The 20,936-nt window shown below is 39.6% G+C and overlaps 1 protein-coding gene across 6 annotated transcripts in view; it reads left to right on the top strand.

The window, feature by feature from the left end:
- Window positions 1-20,936, top strand: part of vav1 (vav guanine nucleotide exchange factor 1) — a 32,708-nt gene that overhangs the window by 2,591 nt on the left and 9,181 nt on the right. For 2 of the 6 annotated variants that reach the window (XM_028593720.1, XM_028593763.1), the window contains exons 1-13: window positions 6,200-6,238; window positions 8,658-8,857; window positions 9,341-9,435; window positions 9,549-9,665; window positions 12,292-12,408; window positions 14,327-14,385; window positions 15,310-15,375; window positions 16,244-16,352; window positions 19,478-19,573; window positions 19,733-19,801; window positions 19,911-20,014; window positions 20,129-20,228; window positions 20,716-20,811. In XM_028593720.1, coding sequence (XP_028449521.1) covers window positions 9,349-9,435; window positions 9,549-9,665; window positions 12,292-12,408; window positions 14,327-14,385; window positions 15,310-15,375; window positions 16,244-16,352; window positions 19,478-19,573; window positions 19,733-19,801; window positions 19,911-20,014; window positions 20,129-20,228; window positions 20,716-20,811 — 1,020 coding nt within the window. In that variant the 5' untranslated portion in view covers window positions 6,200-6,238; window positions 8,658-8,857; window positions 9,341-9,348. Of the gene's footprint in view, window positions 1-4,865; window positions 4,893-6,199; window positions 6,239-8,657; window positions 8,858-9,340; window positions 9,436-9,548; window positions 9,666-12,291; window positions 12,409-14,326; window positions 14,386-15,309; window positions 15,376-16,243; window positions 16,353-19,477; window positions 19,574-19,732; window positions 19,802-19,910; window positions 20,015-20,128; window positions 20,229-20,715; window positions 20,812-20,936 lie in introns of those variants that run through there. The other 4 variants (XM_028593738.1, XM_028593748.1, XM_028593730.1 and 1 more) reach the window with 3 other exon arrangements.

The raw sequence follows: 20,936 nt of genomic DNA on the forward strand, positions 1-20,936 counted from the left end.
TATCTCAGCCAAAAGAAATGCTATCAAAGCCAAACTTTAGATTATTGTCTGCCATGACCCTCTGGGGCTCCAAAACAAATTTTACTAGCGGGCGCTACAAGTAAAATAAGTTTATATCTCATGAACGGCTCATCCGATTTTTACAAACTTTTGAGGGTACCATCAAGGGCCACTCACGCGTTTTGGCAAATAACTCAATGCATTTAAATGGGAAATTTACAATGGCAATATCTCTGCAGCAGTAAATGCTATCATCACAAAACTTGGGATTATTGTTCGACATGCCACTCTGTGGCTCTATACCAGATGATCGGCCTTTAGGGGGCGCTATAATTGAAGTAGAAGCATTTTGGCCTTTTACTCAATAAATGGGAAATTTGCTATTGCATTTCACTACAGACTGGCGCTCGCACTTGGTCAAATTTCCTGACTTTTGTCATAACCGCTTGCAGTTCTAGTTTATTCTGTTTTTCTTATAATAATACACTGCATTAATCTATATTGTTTTTTTACTACTATTATAATGTTACTGCTGCTACATTGCACATATCTGTACATGTTGTTCATACATTGTTCATATTACATAGCCATATTTATTCCGCTCTTATAAGGTAACTGCTAATACACTGCACACATTTATATTTAATTTATATTACTCTAAACCACCTTCTGTAAATCAGCTGTACACTACTGTCTACACTGCACTATGTTTCTTGTCCTGTCTAAACTTGAATATCACATTGCACTTTTCTGCTCTTTTTGCACTTCTGGTTGGACGCAAACTGCATTTCGTTGTCTTTGTACTTGAATCTAATCTAATCTAATCTAATCTGACCTAACCTAGTGGTCTCACCAGATCCATAGACGATCCCAGGGAGTACTTTCGGCTCACCCTGCGTTCCACTTGCACACCTGAGAGGACAAAAGGACATTTTAAAGGAATAGTTTGACATTTTGTAAAATATGCATATTTGCTTTCTTGCAGAGTTAAAGAAGAGAAGATCCATACCACTTTTAGGTCTCTCTGTTAAATATGATACTGAAAAAAACAAGATATAACATCTTCATTAGTGAATTTTAGAGATTCTTGTAGTTTTTGTCACCTTTAGCTAGAGGTTTCCACCTGTATCCAGACACAAAGCTAATAAGCAAATTTTCCAAAATGTTGAACTATTCCTTTCAGTGGTGTGCATGGATATTTATATATATACGAAATAACCCTATATGCAAGACATTGTTTAATATGTGACATAATCATTTATATTCTCTAGATTTTCAAATTTAAATTCTTTAAATTACACTAAGGAGGAACAAGCCAGTAAACACCCTAAATAAATAATGCTTTGACTTAATAAACAGGCGTGTACAAAGTGCCAACGCTAAGCATGAATGCTTTCAACAGTTACAGCTCTCCACAAGCTGATTAAAAGATAAGAGTTTATTTGAGGCTTGTTTCATAACACAGAAACACTTGAACATATCAACTATTTGAATAAACTAATATCCAAGATGAGCATGTAAACAGAAGAGCAAATAAAACATACAGTCTGCACTTAAACCTTAAGCATGAGCTATATGCATTATTTGTTTTGCTTTAGTCACAACTTTAAAGGGCTTGGATGCAATACTTTAGAATATGTTTCCCATGATAAACTTTAAATTAGAATATTTAGAATATTGAATTATTGTCCAGCCCTTGTGTGCATGTGGCAAGTGAGTGCAGTGAGTGTCACCAGAGTGTGGATCCAGTCTCTGTCTGTGTCTTGAAAGTTGATTGAGGATGGTTTCTCTGTGTGTTGCATCCTCTATCCCTGAATCCTTCAGCTCTCCATCTGTTACACATAGCAAACCCTGGAGAGGAAAGAAAAAAAACAGGGAGAGTGAGAAAGGAATAAAGAGAAATTAAGAGTTATGAAGATTGAAGCACATAATAAAAGCAAGAAGAGATACTGTATCAACAAGCACATACAGATGCATTTTGCATATTCACATACCTCCAGACCGTAATATTCCCTTTCTAGTGTCTTGGTGTACTGGGGCAGGCCGATCTGTCTCAGCCACCAGGCAATGGAGCGATTATTCATGTCTGAACAGCAGAAGCAGAGGAGATACTTATTACATACCAACACACATGCACACACACATGCTTGTACATGTTTCTTTCTGCACAAGTTTCTCAGTAAACTACTAATAAAATAGTAGTCCGACATCAGCTTACTTTAAGAAACTAGCCAACCAGACACACAACAGAGAGCTCCTGCGTTGTTTGCCTTGCAGCAGCTACAGTATGTAACACCTACCTGTTTGTATGGGTCCACCAAAGCACTCTGGGATATTACTTCTCTCTTTCTCCTTGTAATATTTCTATCTCATAATGCCTCTTTCTTTTCTTACTTTCCCTCTGTTTTCCTTCCTTCTTTGCAGCTGCTCTCATCTGTGTTGTAACCTCTGTCATTAAATCTGTCTCCCACTTTCTCTATGTGCTAACAGTGGAAGCCCACTCCCCCTCAAACCTGCAGGGTCTCTCAAAAAGCCAATCAGATTGTGCAGTGGGCACACGGTATGCAGACACAGACAACAGCAAATCACAGTGCAGGAATTAGCTTGAACTCTTGGGAGGCGGAGAGTGCAGGTTGAGGCATGGCATGAGAAAGAGATAGAGTTCAGTAAAACAAGAAGAGAGAGTGTGAAAAATGTCAGATGTCAACATGTCGAGTCAGAGATAGGCATGCATGCACATTGACGTGTCTGGCAACCTGTCTGTCCAGACAGTACGTTAGGAAATACAGTATCTGCAGGAAAAAAAGGTGATGTGTACAAGGCTGACACCTAGTGTTGAAGTAGAAAGTGACATATGCCTTTTCTCTCAGGATGATTTAAAGGGCCACCTCACCAATTGTATACATAAAGGTCAATTTACTCATTATGAGGACTACCACTCAGCCTCTGTTAAGTTGTAACATGTCTTCTGTGACTGATGACAAACTGTTGGCATTGAATTTGAAAGACGTGGATGTATTACTAAGCAGGAAGTGTCACAAAGAGTAACAAAAGATGCCGTGGAGCATTATGGGTAATGTAGGATAAAGCATTTCTGAAGCTTGATGCATACTATGGACTAAAAGTTAGGATAGCTCATTCTCTGTCGCCATTTTTCCTTTTTTTCTTGTTATGGACGAGCAATACTAAATCAGTTGAGTGCCCCTTTTAAGAGGTTTGTCCTTAATCTGGAATACTACTTTTAAAGCTTCAGAAACCGAACTGTAGCTGTAAAGGTGATGGGTGGAAGCAGAAACACAATTTCTCATATACCAAAGTTTAATGTATTATTATTTTTGCACTGTCACTTATTCTTACGATGATAATGTCAACATGACGGATTTTGGGAAGATGCTGGGAAGGGAAAAAGTTTGTCTTTTGAATCAGGGGCCTCAAAAATAACAAAAGACAGAACTGAACTTGGTGACACAATAATAAAAATCTTGAATATCCACTGTGCAAAAAGTAACTATACAGCATTTAAAACAGTGTACAATATTTCCCTCTTAATTATAGTGTAGTAGAAGTACAATGTTATAAGTAAAGTAAAAGCTTTACTGATCAGTGCCTTCTTTGAAGCTATTTCAGATGCCGCAGCTGAAGTGTCAGGCTGGGGTGCTCGCTTTACCATGTACTGCTTGTTCTGTAGCTTTTTTCTCTATATTTTTGTATGCATTTGATTGGAATTTCTGCAAGCTGTATCTGTTGCTTCACTGCGCTACTTCTGCAGAATATGCAATAACTGCCGAACAAAACTGAAGAATCCATATGCTCACGTGTCTGTCTAAGGGAGACATTTTCTGTTTGACACTTGCTTAAAGCACGGCTTTAAGTTTTCATGATACCCACAATCAGAAGACAATTCATCAGGAATTGATTCTAAAACATATTGCATGCCACCACAATCAAATGTTTGTGTTTGAAGTTTCTTTTTCATATCATGGATAGCAGTAAATGCACTCAGTGGATCAGCCTTAGAAGACAAAGGTATTGTCATTTACTGTCCCCTGGTAACCATGCAGGATGCAGTTTTCCAGAGATGGCTGAGGTGGAGGCTTCTGCTTTGAACAACTCTGGCCAGCTGTCCAGTCTTAATCATTTCGTCGTATTTTTGGCATGTTGACTGGTTTAGATATATTGTCGCATTACACCCATCTGAAAATTAGTTTATTCATTACAACAATGAAATCATGTGTATCTCAATGTATATTTGCACATATACATTGAGATCACATATTTCATTGTTTAGCCTCAAACACAGACAATCTGATGACAACCATCAGAAAATCAGTATATTTATAACAGTGACATATTACACACACACACACACACACACACACACACACACACACACACACACACCATTTCTCTCCCACTCCTGCTCTCACTATCTAGCTACATTTGTCCATAGACAGTATATAATGGACCAAGAGACCCCGTTGCTCTGGACGGAGACCAGTGAAGGCTATTAGAAGCACTTTTCCGGTGATGGCCAGCTTTACTGCGCAGCCTCCAACTGAGAGAATGTGACGTGAGCAACGTGTCTGAAAGTTGTAAGTCTTCTGGTAGCTGTGCCAAGAGAAATCTCAATCATTCCCAATCTTACAGATACGGAGAATGTAGGTGTATGTAAGGAGATAACATGGGCACAGGCTAATTATTGATCACTAACATGCTAGTTAACATTAGTAATTAAACCTAAACATCTCATGTAAGTCAAAACTGCCTGCGAGCTTCTCCTGTACTATACGGTAATTCCTCTACTATGCGACAGTAAGTCACTTGGTTATGACACAATCGTTAGCTTATTTTTATAAAAACGTCTGCTACGGAGCCATAACGTGAGGTACAAGGTAATGGAGCCTTTTATACATTGTCGTGTTTCTTTGGAACTAAACAACGGACAAATAGAGTCTTTAAACGCTTCAGATGTAAAGTTATTTGCAGTCAAGTGACGTAAAAAAAAAATGGCGGTCAGCGGAATGCTAACAGGAGGTGATGGCCAGTTAGCAACAAAATGGCGCCATGATGGCTCGAGTTCTGAAGCGAAGCTTACCCCCTTGGTGAGAACGGGTAAAATTAATGTCCTTGTTTATGTTATGAAGACGAGACTTGAGTGTGAGACTCGAACATCTCACATTTACCAACAAAACGTACAGCGAAAGACCGTACAAAACATTTCAGACCGTCCTGCCAACATGTAGGCCTATAGCCTACATTTTAACATCAATGTATGCTCTAACAATTTTTCACTCTAAAATTGCTGCTGTTTCAATCTTGTCAGCTGTCTGCAGCGGGCGGGGCTGTTACTCCGTTTCCCCCTCGACTGACGCGCACACACACACAAACACACACAATAGGCTCGTTCGAGATGAGCCAGATCTGCGCAGAATCGATCACCGGCGATCGCCGCCCAATGCATGCCGGTTAGATTCTTGTCCGACTTGATCCCGACTTGCTCTGACGTCATGCACACGTGGCCAACGATAACCTCACGAGACCAAGGCGGCCGCAGTTTTGAGACGCAGGTAGCGCAGTTGCTTTTCAACAACTGCAAGAGCCAGGCGGACGCAGGTGGACCCACTGCATGCTGGGAAACGCCGGCCTCTCAGCTGATCGAACAGCTGATTGGTTCAGAATCGACTCAACATGATGACGTTTTATGTAAACTTTTTATTGATTTTGAATCGGAGGGATTTTAACGGCTATTTGTCTGATTTAAAGGCTTATTATGTACAGAACACATGTAGTGAGGCTGATAGTGATGTTTAGAAGTCAGAGAGACTAAATCTGTTCAGATTAGGGATCATCTACAGTGTGTTGTTAATTAAAATCAGCAACAGATCACATGTAGAGCATTTTGACAGCTACTCTGTCATAATAAAAACAACTGGAGACTGTGTAGGAGCTGATATATGGGTCTGATAACATTTTATTAAATTGGAATCGAACCACAGTGTTTGTGTCACTTCCTGTTCATCCTGAAGGCTGCTGGAATCAGCTGGAAAACTGTCCGACTTGAGAGCGGACTTTTGTCACCGCCCCCGGCTGCTGCCGCCTGCTCTCGTCCGCTTTACAGGCGAGGCGCGGTTCATCTCGAACGAGCCTAATCACACACGGTGGATGCAAGTGGATGCAGGAAAAAATGCAGATGAGACGTATAGAATGACCTAAATTGAGGACAGCTACGCTCGTTATTGTAAGTGCAATGATAAGTTAAAGACCAATAAGTACTTTATTAAACCGTATGAATGTGAGTCCTAGACCAAGTTAGGAAATTAACTTACAATGTAAAGATCAACGAGCCACTGACAGATATGTTCATATTTGATTCATTCAATAAATTATTATTTCGTGTCTTAAATCCACCAGCCGTTTTCATATTATACCAACATCATCATCCTGAGCCTTTTTGGTAAGGTTCCTAGGAAATCTCAGCCCAGAGTAATTATTTAATAGTAGGCCTACTAATTATTATTCTCCCCAAAACAAGTTTCCTTTTTATTTTTTTATTTTTAAGAACTATACAAAAAAAGTTGCAACTTTTTTGCAACAACTCATGTGTTATGGTTTGACATTCACCAGTATTTTGTTGTTGTTGTGGTGCGCGTAGGCTACTCCTGATTTTGTCAGTCCTCTCATCTCTTATATGCAGTGGTGTAACGAGCCAACACCGGACCCCTATGCAGTATTATCAAGGCTGGCCCCCCTACTACAGCACGTGCGCAATGTCCATGAGTAGGCTACCATGAATAGGACAGGATAGGATCATAGAGACAAATTCCTGTTTTTCACCTTTATGAGGCAAACAAAAATTTGGCTGCTAAAAAGTCACTTTTTAAAAATCCATCTGCCAAAGTGGCTGGTGGTCAAAAAAGTTAACTTCATGCCTTGACTTCAGGATATGACAGGAAGTGTTAGGGTGTCGGTTGGTTAGTGTATTGGTTGGTTAGTGAGTTTATGTGTGTAACCTTGTTACCATTGTTTTATCTTACACCCTGACCCCAGTCCACCTGGGGGCTTAATATTATTCACTTGTAAGGTAATTCACTTCATATAGTAGGCTATAGCAATAGGCTACATAAGTCAAGTATCAACTCTTTAAAAAAAATATTGTTCATATGCAAAAAATATGCTTAATCCCATATGGAATGGTAATGCTTGAAAGTTCTGTTTTCTCCAATTTGAGGTACAGTGGAGAACTTTGGTTATACCAGCTGTAATCCTCTAGCTAGAAAGTTCATCTTGGACTTATATTGAAGCTTATAAATTTGGGAAGTTTTTCATGTACATTTGAGGCAGTGATATGTATAATAAAATGCTTGAAAACTATCACTTTTGATGACAATTTGTCAGGCGGACAGACATGTTTTTGTCTTTTGGGGTATGTTGAGGGTGATATTTGACAGCAAAAAGGCAGCAATCACTAGAATCTTTTTCTGCTAGTTCCCCCTATGTTTCAGGATACACCATGCAAAATGTTAGGGTTATATGACCATTTATGTAGCTGCAATACCTTAATATTCACAATTACATCATTCCACCAAAAGCTTTTCCCAAAAAGGGTGTTTTTTGGCCCCAGAGACCAAACGGGGCCGTGTTGGGGGTGGTCGTTATCAACTCGTGATGGCCCAAGGTATAAGATAATAGGAAATAATAGTGAAAAAAAGGTAGCAAAAAACATCCTGAGGAGTGGACCTGGCTCCCAGCCGAATGGAAGTTCTCAAAAAAGTATCTCAGTATTGTATTAGGCCTAAATGTACATAGTTTCACAACTGCTATCTTCCTGTGTTGTACATCTGAACTTGATGACTGGAATTGCTGATATCACTAGTTACACTTTTTGTTGATCCAGTGAAACTAAATAAGTGACTCATAGAGTTTTTGTTTGAGATGTTACATGTGAAGGAGTTTTGATTAGAGAGAAACCACCACTGGGTGCTGTCAGTGTCAGAGCAGCTGCTTCATTATTTATAAAGCAGCTCCAGGAGTTTTCTTTTATATTATATCATGACAGCAGTCTGTCTCTCTGCTGCACAGCTCTAGGGCAGGCTTCACAAATTAAATATGAGCTGTTCAATACTGTATACATATATGACTTTACTTAAGTATCCCCCCCCCCCCATACTGTAATACAGTAAACGGGTTAATCTTTTGTTATTGTGATTCTTACAGCATTTTAGAAACTTAAAATTGGATCTTTGTCAAGAAACTTAACTCGATGCCTTTAAATTGTGCATATGGCCTCTGCAAACTTGAATAACATGTATGCATCGGCTGTATACTCAAATAAGGTCATTCTACCACATTAGAGGTTTGTCTGGGGGGCTGTCTAAATGATGTTATGGTTGACCTTGTAACACGTTTACCATTTGATAAAGTGTTCTGTACTGCACACACACACACACACACATGCACACTCACTCCTATCTGATCTCTTTTAAACACATCATACACACCATTTCACACAGAGATCACACTTTGCTTTTATTAACTTGTACTACTCATAGCAGCAGCAGCAGCAGCAGCAGCAGCAGCAGCAGCAGCAGCAGGTTTGTGTGTATGCATAATGTGAGTGTGTGTGTGTGTGTGTGTGTGTTTGTGTGTGCATCTGTAAGTGTGAATGCGACTGTGAGGGTGCGTCAGAGGAAAAAGGAAGTTGCGGGATGAAGTTAAAAGTCTTTGACACAGTGCAGCGCTGCAGAACACCCACTACGGAAGAAAGGCAGAACATGAGCGCTGAAGTCTGACAACGAGATAATGAAAGGAGGAGAAAATTGAGAAAGAAGACAAGAAGAACTGCCAGGAGAAACTGAAGGTGAGAGCTAATTGTAATACTTATTCTACACTGAAAATGAAATGAAGCAGTGGCTTTTTGTTTTGTTTTACTGGCTTTCAAGAAGGCCGCTTCAGTATTTCATTCTGAAAGGACGGAGTGAGAGTGACTGCTCATATTCGCCGTAGGCTGACTTATTTGCTTCTGATTTAGTCTCAGACTGAGTGGATACATCTTCAATAATGTCCATATCCAGGTTTTAGTTGAAGAGAAGTTAAACTGTGACAAAGTGAGATTCAGAGGTACTTTATTTGTGTAATGCAAATATATTCACAATTTGTAAGTGTAAGTGTAAACTTACAAATTATCTTGAAAATTTGGTTCCTGGCTTCTTTTGAGGCCAACTCATCTGTGACTGTCAGAACAGCGTTAATTTGATCTGACTGACTGACCTACTGCTACTGGGTGTTGTAGAGCGATAGTGATCACTGGATACTGAATATTATATATCAATCAATCCATCAGAAATCAAGATGGAGTTGTGGCGGCAGTGTGCGATGTGGTTGATCGACTGTCGAGTTCTTCCTGAGAACCACCGGGTCACATGGGATGGCGCACAGGTAAATCAGCTGGCACATTCAATACACACACCTGCTCATGGACGCTCATCCTGCTAGGTCCCTTAGTCTGATTTGATGTGCATGTGTGTATGTTTGTGTGTGTGCTGTGCCAGGTGTGTGACCTGGCTCAGGCTCTGAGAGATGGCGTGCTGCTCTGTCAGTTGCTCAACAACCTGCTACCTCAGGCTGTCAACCTGAGAGAGATCAACCTGCGGCCACAGATGTCCCAGGTAACACACACACACACACACACACACACAAATCTTTTCCTGATAGATTTCCATAGGTCATTTCCATAGCTACCAGGAGGCAGCATTGAAGCCCCAAGGCTGTCCGATAGGAAAATACTGTCATCTATATCCGTTCATTGGAGCATTAAGGTGTAGAGAGTGACAAAGGACAGACAAAGAGAAACAACTGGAAGGTACTCAGAGAAACTCTATTAGTGAACCTTAAAATTCTTGTTTTCAAAAAAAAAAAAAAAAAAAATAATCTGCTTGTGCAATGAGATTTTGTCAACATGTTTTAACTAGTTTTGCATAAAGACTGGGAATAGGGGACAACAGTTGGCCTGGCTCTGTCAAAATGTGACAACATCTGCCTACCAGCACCCCTGTTATATATCCGGTTATATCTGAACAATTGTTGGCCGTCAGCAGTAGCTGTTCTGTAGCCTGGCAACTGCTCTCAGCCATGAAACAACCAGATACATACATTTAGTTTTTTTATACAGATAAAACAAACAAATTTGAGTGAGATTTTGGAGGTGCTGGTAGGCAGATTATGTTACCTTTGGACAGAATCAAGTTAGCAGTTTCCCCGTTCCCAGTCTTTATGCTAAACGAAGATTACCGGCTGCTGGCTCCAGCATGTTTACTGTACAAATGTAAATGCGGCATCGATCTTCTGGTCCAAGAAATCTTTTCTGAAAATTCCTGGGTTCAACTTGATCAGCATCCACGCTAAAAACTTGGATCCTGGACTGTCTTTCATCAAAAGCTTTTCAGATACCATGCATCTGTAACTAATAAACAAGCACTCAAGCAAAAATGGATAGAAAACATAATCTAGCGAAGTAGAAGTAAGAAGATGTGTCTAAAGAGACGGATAGAATTAGAAGTCGGGGTGTAAGCAAAAAAATGAGATGAATACATGAGAAAGACAGAAAACAAAAGATGACAAAAGAAGAGCTATTTTGTCACGTGGTTGGCCTAAATGTCTCAAGGGAAGTCTGATAGAACTCACCGTGATGTCTTAAAAGTGTGTGTGTGTGTGTGTGTGTGTGTGTGTGTGTGTGTGTGTGTGTGTGTGTGTGTGTGTGTGTGTGTGTGTGTGTGTGTGCGAGAAGGTGTAAATGTGCTTCGACACGTGCATGTGAAACTCTGGGAAATCCTATGAGGTCAGTAGTGGTTGGGAAACATCCGGTGAATAACAGAGGACGGGAGTCCACTCTGACGTGTACAGACATGCACACATATACACACACACACACACACACACACACACACACATATGATGATATTAAACAAGTAGAGGATCTTCCCTGTGCCCTTGCAACACTACACTATGCTGCAGCGATGTATGTATAAATGCCTGTGTGCACTCCTGACAGAGCGATGTGATATGTGTAGCAGTATCAGTAAGAAGTCAACGTTTCCCCTTTTCTCAAATTTGAGTTCCGCATTTCCCACTGCTGAAAGACAGAGACCGAACGACCGAGAGAGAGCAGCTGGTACAGGAAGTTATGTAAAACAACATATGGCTGACCACCATGTCAGTCGTACTGTGCACTGCGCTCTCTGTGGTTTCTTTTGTAGTTATTTTTTAGTAAAAAAGTCCGCTGCTTCTTTTAGTATCAGACATTTCTTTTTGTCGATTCATTGCTCTTTGTGTTACTGTGGCCATGTGGCTGATGTAAAGTGCAACTGTTTATTTGGTATCTATGTCACTTAATGTGGGAAAGTAAAATAATCTGCTCATTAGACAAACAGCAGTGTCAACGTGATATCGAACAATACTTCTTACAGTGTTCAACAATATATTCCAAGTCTGTTTGAAATCTGCATGTTTTATGTAATGTGTAACACTTTGTGTCTGCTTTATATTAATCTTCTATTTGTTTGTAAAGCCACATTATTTTGTCTTTTACATTTTTTTTGTCTAATTTGTAGTTGTCATGGTTGTTATGCTTGTTTATGCTGAATGTTGCATGTTGTACGTTGTTGCCTGCTTTTGGTTTTTTGACTTTTTGTTTTTTTGGCCATGCTAGACAAACATGTCAGCCGGTCTGTTCGTTGATCGGTGGCCACCAATTTTTGTCCAGACTGAAATATCTTTACAACTCTTTGATGGATCACCATGTCACTTTTCCTGTGAAATATCTCAACATCTACTGGACGGATTGGCACAACATTTAGTACAGACATGTATTATTTTCAGTTTTTGAATCCTACTGACTTTGGTGGTGCTTCTGACTTTTTGTCAGCACCATCATCAGATCAAACAAGTAATTTATCCAATCCTTTAGTTTATGACTAGACCTGCAGAATTAATTTTCTGCAAAGAAATGTTTATGCTGATTAGCAATGTTGGAATGCTAACATGCTACGGCATAAGGGTGAACATAACAAATATTATACCTGCTAAACATCCTTGTCATTGTGCTTATGTTATAGCTTAGTAGCAAAGTGCAGCTTCACATAACCTCGAGCGTGGCTGTATAGTCTTGTTCTTTTACAAATGACTTAAACTCGTAATAGATTATCCAAAATTGTAGTTGATAAATGTTCTGTTGATCAACTTATCAACTAATCATTTTAGTAAAAGTAAAGTAAAAACATTTGTGTTTGTTTTTAGTTCCTGTGCCTAAAGAATATCCGGATGTTTCTGGCAGTTTGTCAGGAGAAGTTTCATCTCAGAAAGAGTGAACTGTTTGAGGCCTTTGACCTGTTTGATGTCCGAGACTTCGCAAAGGTACCACCCCACCAAATCTTTATCTATCCATCTATCCATCTATACATCTATCCATCTATCTATCTATCGTAATTATGCCTCCTGCACGAGGGAAACACATTGTGCTCTCATACTCCAGTCATAATGTTAAAAGTCAGAAGTGTGAACAAACTCCTGACTCCTCGCTGCAGCTTGCAGACACCCACACAGCACTAACAGGAAGTAGTTTGGTGATTTTATAATCGAAGCGGCTGTGTGAACGAATGAATTCCGTATTTTTACAGTTGTCTTTCACTTTCGGTGCAGTGCAGCCACAGCACTTTAGCTCGACCGATGGGGGGGGTTATCTGGACAGCATGATTTGCAGTGGTAGTATTTATATAAGCAGAACCACAAATTCTCATAGACCAAAGTTTAATGTATTATTATTTTTGCACTGTCACTTATTCTTACGATGATAATGTCAACATGACAGGTTTTGTGAAGATGCTGGGAAGGGAAAAGGTTTGTCTTTTGAATCTGGGGCATCAAAAATAACAAAAGACAGAACTGAACTTGGTGGTACAATAATACAAATCTTGAATAGCCACTGTGCAAAAAGTAACTATACAGCATTTAAAACAATATTTCCCTCTTAATTATAGCATAGTAGAAGTACAACGTTAGCATGGAATGGAAGTTCACAAAAAAGTATCTCAGTATTTTATTAGGCCTAAATATAGGTAGTTTCCCAACTCCTGGCTTCCTGTGTTGTACATCTGAACTTGATGACTGGAATTGCTGATATCACTAGTTACACTTCTTGTTGATCCAGTGAAACTAAATAAGTTACTCATATAATTTGTGTTTGAGATGTTACATGTGAAAGAGTTTTGATTAGAGAGATTCTCAGCTGTAAATCCGATTGTGTGCCCACATCCCAGCAAGCCTAACAAGTCCATTTTTACAATTCCATTTATGTACAGAATAAAGAAACATATTCTCAGGCTCCTTCCAACAGTGCTCATACAAATATGCATATAAATAAAAATAAGAATTAAATTAAATTTAAAAAATCACAAAAAGTCTAAAATCGAATAAAAGCTCAGACATAAAGACATTAAATAGTGTGGCAGTAGAACAGAACCAGACTAGCTGGTTTCCTCTGTTTACAGTCTTCATATTTAACGGACAAACATGAGAGTGATAATGAACTTCTCATCCAACTCTCCATCAGAAAGCGAATGCATAGTTCCTAAAAAAAAAAAAAAGTAGTCCTAGTCCTTTATAGTCTAGTTATTAGTTGGCAAGATGACTGTAAATCAGTCAAATTGTTTTCTCTAAACTTCTCCATCAGAGTTTCACTTCTCTCTATCTTGATTGAAAGCAGAAATCCGACTATAAATATTTAGCTGTGCTGACTGAGACAAATATTCTTTATTTGGTCAGTATGTTTATTTTCCCAGAAATGTCATGGCAGGCCCACCTTCTTTTTATTTGTCTTTCTGAAAGAAAAGAAACCTATTTTAGGAGGCCGCTTTTGGATTTGCACGTGTTTCTCACTATAATGCTGGAGAAAGTTTCAACTAGGACAGAAGTCTAAGCTGATTCAGTGTATAAGAAGTTATATAGGCCTAACATTAAAACACATAACACCAAGTCCAGATAGGCAAAAAGCTCACTGACAATCAGAAAAAGCAGTCAGTTTCACTTGGGCTGCCGTGTGACTTCTAAGAGATTGTTTCTGATCACATCTCTCATGAAATTGGTTATCTGGGACCACTCATCATGATACCGCAGTTCTCACTTAAACAGTCAGACAGTGTTAGAATAAGACTGAAACCAGGTCAGAGAATTATTCAGCGTCAATGTTTAAAGTGTGAAACAGCTCTTTCTGTTTCTCTAACTGTCTATCTGTTCAGGGAATACTAACTAACTACTATGTCTCTGTTTGTGGCAGGTCATAGACACTTTGTCCATCCTCTCTCATTCATCCATTGCTATACAAGGAAGACTCCAGTAAGTAACTTCCTTCTTGTTATGTAATTGCAGAGCACTTTACGTCAACGTTTTCAGCATTTATAGGCAGTACAAACATTAAATAAATGGTTTGTATCACACTATAATGAAGTTGTACACAGATATCAACTAAATAAACATTCTAAATGTGCCCAAGTTGTTTTCCTGTTGCAGTATATATGAATGACGGCATCACATGACAGGAAGTTAACAAGGTCACAGGCCGTTGCCTAGCCGTTGCCTACCCTTTTAAGTGTTTATTATGTACATTATTTGTCAACAGTTACCTTCTCCTATGAAGACATATTTTATAGTATTACTACTGTAGTTTACTGTATTGCAGTGGTAAAAGAAGTACCAAAGTATAAGCATTAATTTAAAGTGTACTTATCAGTTTAATGTTGCAGCTGGTAAAGGTGGTGCAAATTTGACCTACTTTATATCCCGCCTGGTGGATTTATCCCTAAAAATATGTCATAATTTAATAAGTTGATTTATGTTTTGCATTTAATTTACATTAATATAAAATAGATTTTAATGGAGCAGAAACTGTAGCTTATACTTTCTGTTTTTTCCAAAGTTGGAGTAGCTGGTTGCAGCAGAGCCCTGCTGCCACAAAAGACTTCTTGCTCTCTGTTAAAACTAGACTATACTCTGTTGAAAAGTTTAGGTTTTGTAGATTAAAACCTTGATTTTCTTGGCATTTGATAAAGATTTTCAAGATATAACAGTTTTCATGGCAAAAGCCCTCAAAAAGTGAAATCCTTTACATACATTACAGTGTTAAGTGCCACAGCCATAACAGCATCTTGGCTAATCACTTGATGACGATCTCCCTTGTTATTGTTATGTTATTGTTATTCTCCCTACATTTTTCTTTCTCTACTACCCTCACCTACAAACACACACTTTCCCCACCTCTAGGCCCTTTCCTTTGGAAGGATGCACTCCTGATGATGAGATCTACAGTGGCCTGTCTGACAAGATAGAGTAAGTTCTTTTTCTAATGATTAAAATAAAATCTTGAGGATGAAGAAGGTCGTTTTACAAAGCTCCCTGTTTGCTGTGATTTTCTTTTTTGTGTTGTTTCTTATCTTTATATCTGTACATAGTTACACCAATGGTTCATCCTTCCCAATACAGACAGCGAGAGCCACTTCCAATTTTAGATCATAACTTGTGCAGGAAAGAAACACACATCTGTACATGCAGTATATATGGCATACATATAGTTCATGCCAAATGCAAAAACTACAAATAAATACAAAATAAAAATGCAAAGCAAAATTTCTTCAAATGTGCAAGAAAGCAGTTATTAAACAAAACGAATACTTCAAATTTACCCTGACGTTCCCGAACCATACGGCTATTAGATTAGCCATTGGAGCCAATGAACAATTAGTAGACTGAAGTGTTTTTATTTCGAATGATTGTCTCTTCCCAGAGAAAATTTAATGATGCAAGTTTATACCAATAAAGTATTCTTAAAAGGAAAAACTTTGCTTAAAAAAAAGGCTACAAAAATGGCAGCTGCATTTACAATTATGAAAAGCACCCATCATCCCCAAACCCATCTGTTTTGTACATAAAACCATTAATATAGACCTTGATGGTCCAAACATTGCATCATTAAGATGTATTTTTTTTTCTTTTTTCTTTTCTTTTTTCTATCCATCATGATCCAGTATCATTGAGCAACACATTTAATCTCCACCACCCACACAGATGCTGTTCTGTAGCCGAGTGTGACCTCTGACCCCTTTGTGGAGTGATAATGGGATGTTTTCTGTTGGGATTTTAATGAAGACAAGAGCAATACTGTGATCATAACATTGTGTGCATGTATCATCTGATTCAGTGACACGGTGGATGAGGATGATGACTTGTACGACTGTGTGGAGGACGAGGAGAACGAAGGAGACGAGATCTATGAAGACTTGATGAGGACGGAAGAACAACCTGAAACTGTGAGTGAACCTCAAACAACAGGTTTTTTTTCAGCAACAGCAGCTTTTTACCCCCCTGGTAAACTTCAGTAATTTGCAAGAAAAAAGCAAAGATTAGACAGTCTGCACATTTTTTTGTTGAGCAGAAATATATTCTTCTGCTATCATATCCTGTTTATCATCTCGCCATCCATCAGATTTATTTAATTCAATTCAATTTTCAATTCAATTTTATTTATAGTATCAAATCATAACAAAAGTTATCTCGAGACACTTTACAGACAGAGTAGGTCTAGACCACACTCTATAAATTCCAAAACCCCAACAATTACAGTAATTCCCTCAAGAGCAATCATTAGCAGTGGCTATTGCGACAGTGGCAAGAAAAAACTCCCTTTTAGGAAGAAACCTCGGCAGACCCAGACTCTTGGTAGGCGGTGTCTGACGGGCCGGTTGGGGGCGTGATGAACAGTGGTGATAATAGTCACATTAGAAGTCACAGTGACTTCGAAGGTTATCGTGGAAGTTCATGTCATAGCAGGGCACATCGTGTCATACTGAGTAGTGCAGTCTCCTATACCGGATCCTGACTACTCTGTGCATAGGAACATCACAGCAGGGCGTTGCGGGATGTAACGTGGTGCTGCAGAGCACGGGTGGGTGCGGCGGGTGCAGCAGGACGCAGCAGGAAGCGGCCGGGAAATGCCGAGAATCGCAGAGCTATGCTCTGCGATTCTCGGCATTCTCGGCAAGAAGAAACATAAGGACTCCGGGGAGTAAATTCCCCAGAGCTAGATTAGTAACAAGCAAGCATTTCTTGGACAGGATGCATACAAAAGTAACAAGTAAAGATGAGAGAGCAGCTCAGTATATCTTAGGGAGGAACAGCCTCCCCGGCAGTCTAGAATTGTAATAGCATAACTTAAGAGAGGCAGGTTAAAGAGAGGAGCCTGGTCGGGCTAGAACTCTCCCCAACCGGATCGGGCTGTACTGGCCTGCCTCCCTCTACTCTCGCTAGATTATTAATTATACAGTATATAAACTGATGACTACGAGGAGAAGCAGGTGGGCCGGGTTAGGTGGACGCTGCAACTCCTCACTCCTTAACTATAAGCTTTATCAAAGAGGAGGGTTTTCAGTTTACTCTTAAATGTGGTGACGGTGTCTGCTCCTCGAACCCAGACTGGGAGCTGGTTCCACAATACTGGAGCCTGATAGCTCAAGGCCCTGGCCCCCAGTCTACTTCCAGAGACTCTAGGAACCATAAGTAGCCCCGCATTCTGGGAGCGCAGTGCTCTAGTGGGACAATAAGGTACTATGAGCTCTTCTAAGTATGATGGTGCTTGACCATTTAGAGCTTTGTAAGTCAGGAGGAGGATTTTAAATTCGATCCTATATTTCACTGGAAGCCAATGCAGAGAAGCTAATACAGGAGAAATATGATCTCTTCTCTTAGTTCTCGTCAGAACACGTGCTGCAGCATTCTGGATCAGTTGGAGAGTCTTAAGGGACTTATTTGGGCAACCTGATAATAAGGAATTGCAGTAATCTAGTCTAGAAGTAACGAATGCATGGACAAGTTTTTCAGCATCGTTTTGAGACAGGATATTCCTAATTTTGGCAATGTTACGAAGATGGAAATAGGCTATTCTTGAGGTTTGTTTTAAGTGATCGTTGAAGGATATATCCTGATCAAAAATAACTCCTAGATTTCTGACAGCAGTGCTGGAGGCCAGGGTAATACCATCCAGAGTAACTATATCTTTCGAAAACGAAGTTCGGTGGTGCGTTGGTCCTATCACAATAACTTCAGTTTTGTCTGAGTTTAACATCAGGAAATTGCGGGTCATCCAGGATTTTATATCCTCAATACACGTTTGAAGTCTTGCTAACTGACCACTTTCATCTGGCTTAATTGACAGATATAATTGGGTATCGTCTGCGTAACAGTGATAGTTAATCGAGTGTTTCCTAATAATATTACCTAGAGGAAGCATATATAAGGAGAATAGAATTGGTCCAAGCACTGAGCCTTGAGGAACGCCATGGCTAACTTTAGCGTGCTTGGAGGGTTTATCATTAACATTAACAAATTGGGATCGTTCAGAGAAATAGGACTTAAACCAGCTTAGTGCGATTCCTTTAATGCCAACTAAGTGTTCCAGTCTCTGTAACAGGATTGTATGGTCAATAGTGTCAAATGCAGCACTAAGATCTAATAAAACAAGTATGGAGACAAGTCCTTTGTCTGCAGCAGTTAGAAGGTCGTTAGTAATTTTCACCAGTGCCGTCTCTGTGCTATGATTCTTTCTAAATCCTGATTGAAAATCATCAAATAAATTGTTGCTATGTAGAAAATCACATAACTGATTAGCAACTACTTTCTCAAGGATCTTGGATAGAAAGGGAAGGTTAGATATAGGTCTATAGTTTGCTAAGACCTCAGGATCTAGGGTGGGTTTTTTCAGAAGAGGTTTTATCACAGCAATTTTAAATGACTGCGGTACATAACCTGTTAGTAAGGACATATTGATCATATCTAATAATGAAGTGTTTACCACGGGTAACGCTTCTTTGAGTAGCCTCGTTGGGATGGGGTCTAAGAGACAGGTAGACGGCTTAGCTGAGGATATCTTTAACATTAATTGTTGAAGGTCTATAGGATAAAAGCAGTCCAAGTATATGTCGGGAGTCGTCGTTCTTTCTAGCGGTCCTGCATTTAAAGATGAACTGTTAGAAGTTAAGGGCAAAAGATGATGAATTTTATCTCTAATTGTTATAATTTTATCATTGAAGAAGCTCATGAAGTCATCACTACTCAGAGCTAGAGGAATAGATGGCTCAGTAGAGCTGTGGCTATCTGTCAGCCTGGCTACAGTGCTGAAAAGAAACCTTGGGTTGTTCTTGTGTGGGTGTTATGACCCACAGGTTGGGAACCACTCGTTCAAACCACCCAGATCTTTGCAATGTGTCTCTATTTGCAGATAGGAGCTACTTTAAAAGTTAACTTCAGAAAGATGCCCCAAGCAGGAAATACATTATGTGTGAATGTCACCCAGCTACATAATTTATAATTTTCTTTTTTTTAAATCCTACGGTACGGTCTCTTCATGCTTCATTTGACTTGTTTTTGTGTGTTTCTGCAGCAGCAGAAGGTCGGAGTAGACAAACGTGAGTGCTGCCTGCAGGAGATCAGACAGACGGAAGAGAAATACTCCGATACACTGGAATCTATATTACAGGTGAGCACACGTTTTCAATCTGATGAAAGACAATCCATGCATTAACACACATATAAATCACACATGGGAAAAAGTCACTCACACACAGACACACAAGCAAACAGACATTTATGTGCACATTTAAAGAGAATGACAACCATGCCTTCTTTTTCTGTGCAGCACTTTATGAAGCCTCTTCAAAAGTTTCTCAAGGCTCCAGACATGGAGAGTATCTTTATCAACATAGAGGTAATGGAGGAGATTATCCACACACCTGGTCATATGTAAAGTTCCTATTTACCTTCATGTATTGGCCTTGTTTACATGTTGTTTTTTTTTTTCGTATGCGTATTTGCAGGAATTGGCCGTCACCCATCGTAATATGTTGGAGGAGGTCCGGAGTTCCATCCTAGATTATGGAGCCAAGAACCTGTACCAGGTGTTTCTGAACTACAAGGAAAGGTACACAACACACACACACACACACACACACACACACACACATACACACATTTTCAGTTATACAACAAAACATTTATGTTATAACAATATGTTTTAACATACACTACCCCCCAGGCTCTTACTGTACGGTCATTACTGTAGTCAGGTGGAAACAGCAACAAAACACCTAGACAAGCTTTCAAGTATGAGAGAGGACATCAGAATGAAACTGGAGGTAAGGAAGACACACTCTAAAACAAAAAAGCAGAGGGGATTTGGGATTTTGCACTGATCAGTAATTTGTCGCAGAGCTTGCTAAAGGCATGAAGTTTTGGATAGTTTAAGGTGAACATTTGTGCCGATTCAGTCTGAACTGAAGGTGGAGTCGCTGTACATAATTTCTACGTCTCAATCAGGTTTAAAATTGTATGAAACAGAAACAAAGAGCAATAACTGACCTTGTGTGCCGTTTGATGTGTCCAGTCAGATTTAGCTTACATAAGGAGGGTCTACGTGGGAAATGCTTTCTGGGCCTTAAAGTGATTTTTTTGTTTCAGTATCACATATGGCCCACGAGGGAAAACTGGCGGGAAGGCTAAATCTGCCACACAACATCCTTTTTACCACTGTCTATGGTTTACTTCCTTTTCTTTCGCTCTCTCTCTCTCTCTCTCACTCTCTCTTTCTTTCTCTCGCACGCTCTCTCTCTCTCTCTCTCTCAGGAGTGTTCGAACAGAGCAAATAGTCGACGTTTTTCTCTCAGAGATTTACTCATGGTCCCTATGCAGAGAGTCCTCAAATATCACCTGCTGTTACAGGTATGTTTGTACAGGTGATCATATCTGATAGGACTCACCATGATGTCTTAAAAGTGTGTGTGTGTGTGTGTGTGTGTGTGTGTGTGTGTGTGTGTGTGTGTGTGTGTGTGTGTGTGTGTGTGTGT

The sequence above is a fragment of the Perca flavescens genome, chromosome 2, assembly GCF_004354835.1.
Source record: "Perca flavescens isolate YP-PL-M2 chromosome 2, PFLA_1.0, whole genome shotgun sequence".
Lineage (NCBI taxonomy): Eukaryota > Metazoa > Chordata > Actinopteri > Perciformes > Percidae > Perca > Perca flavescens.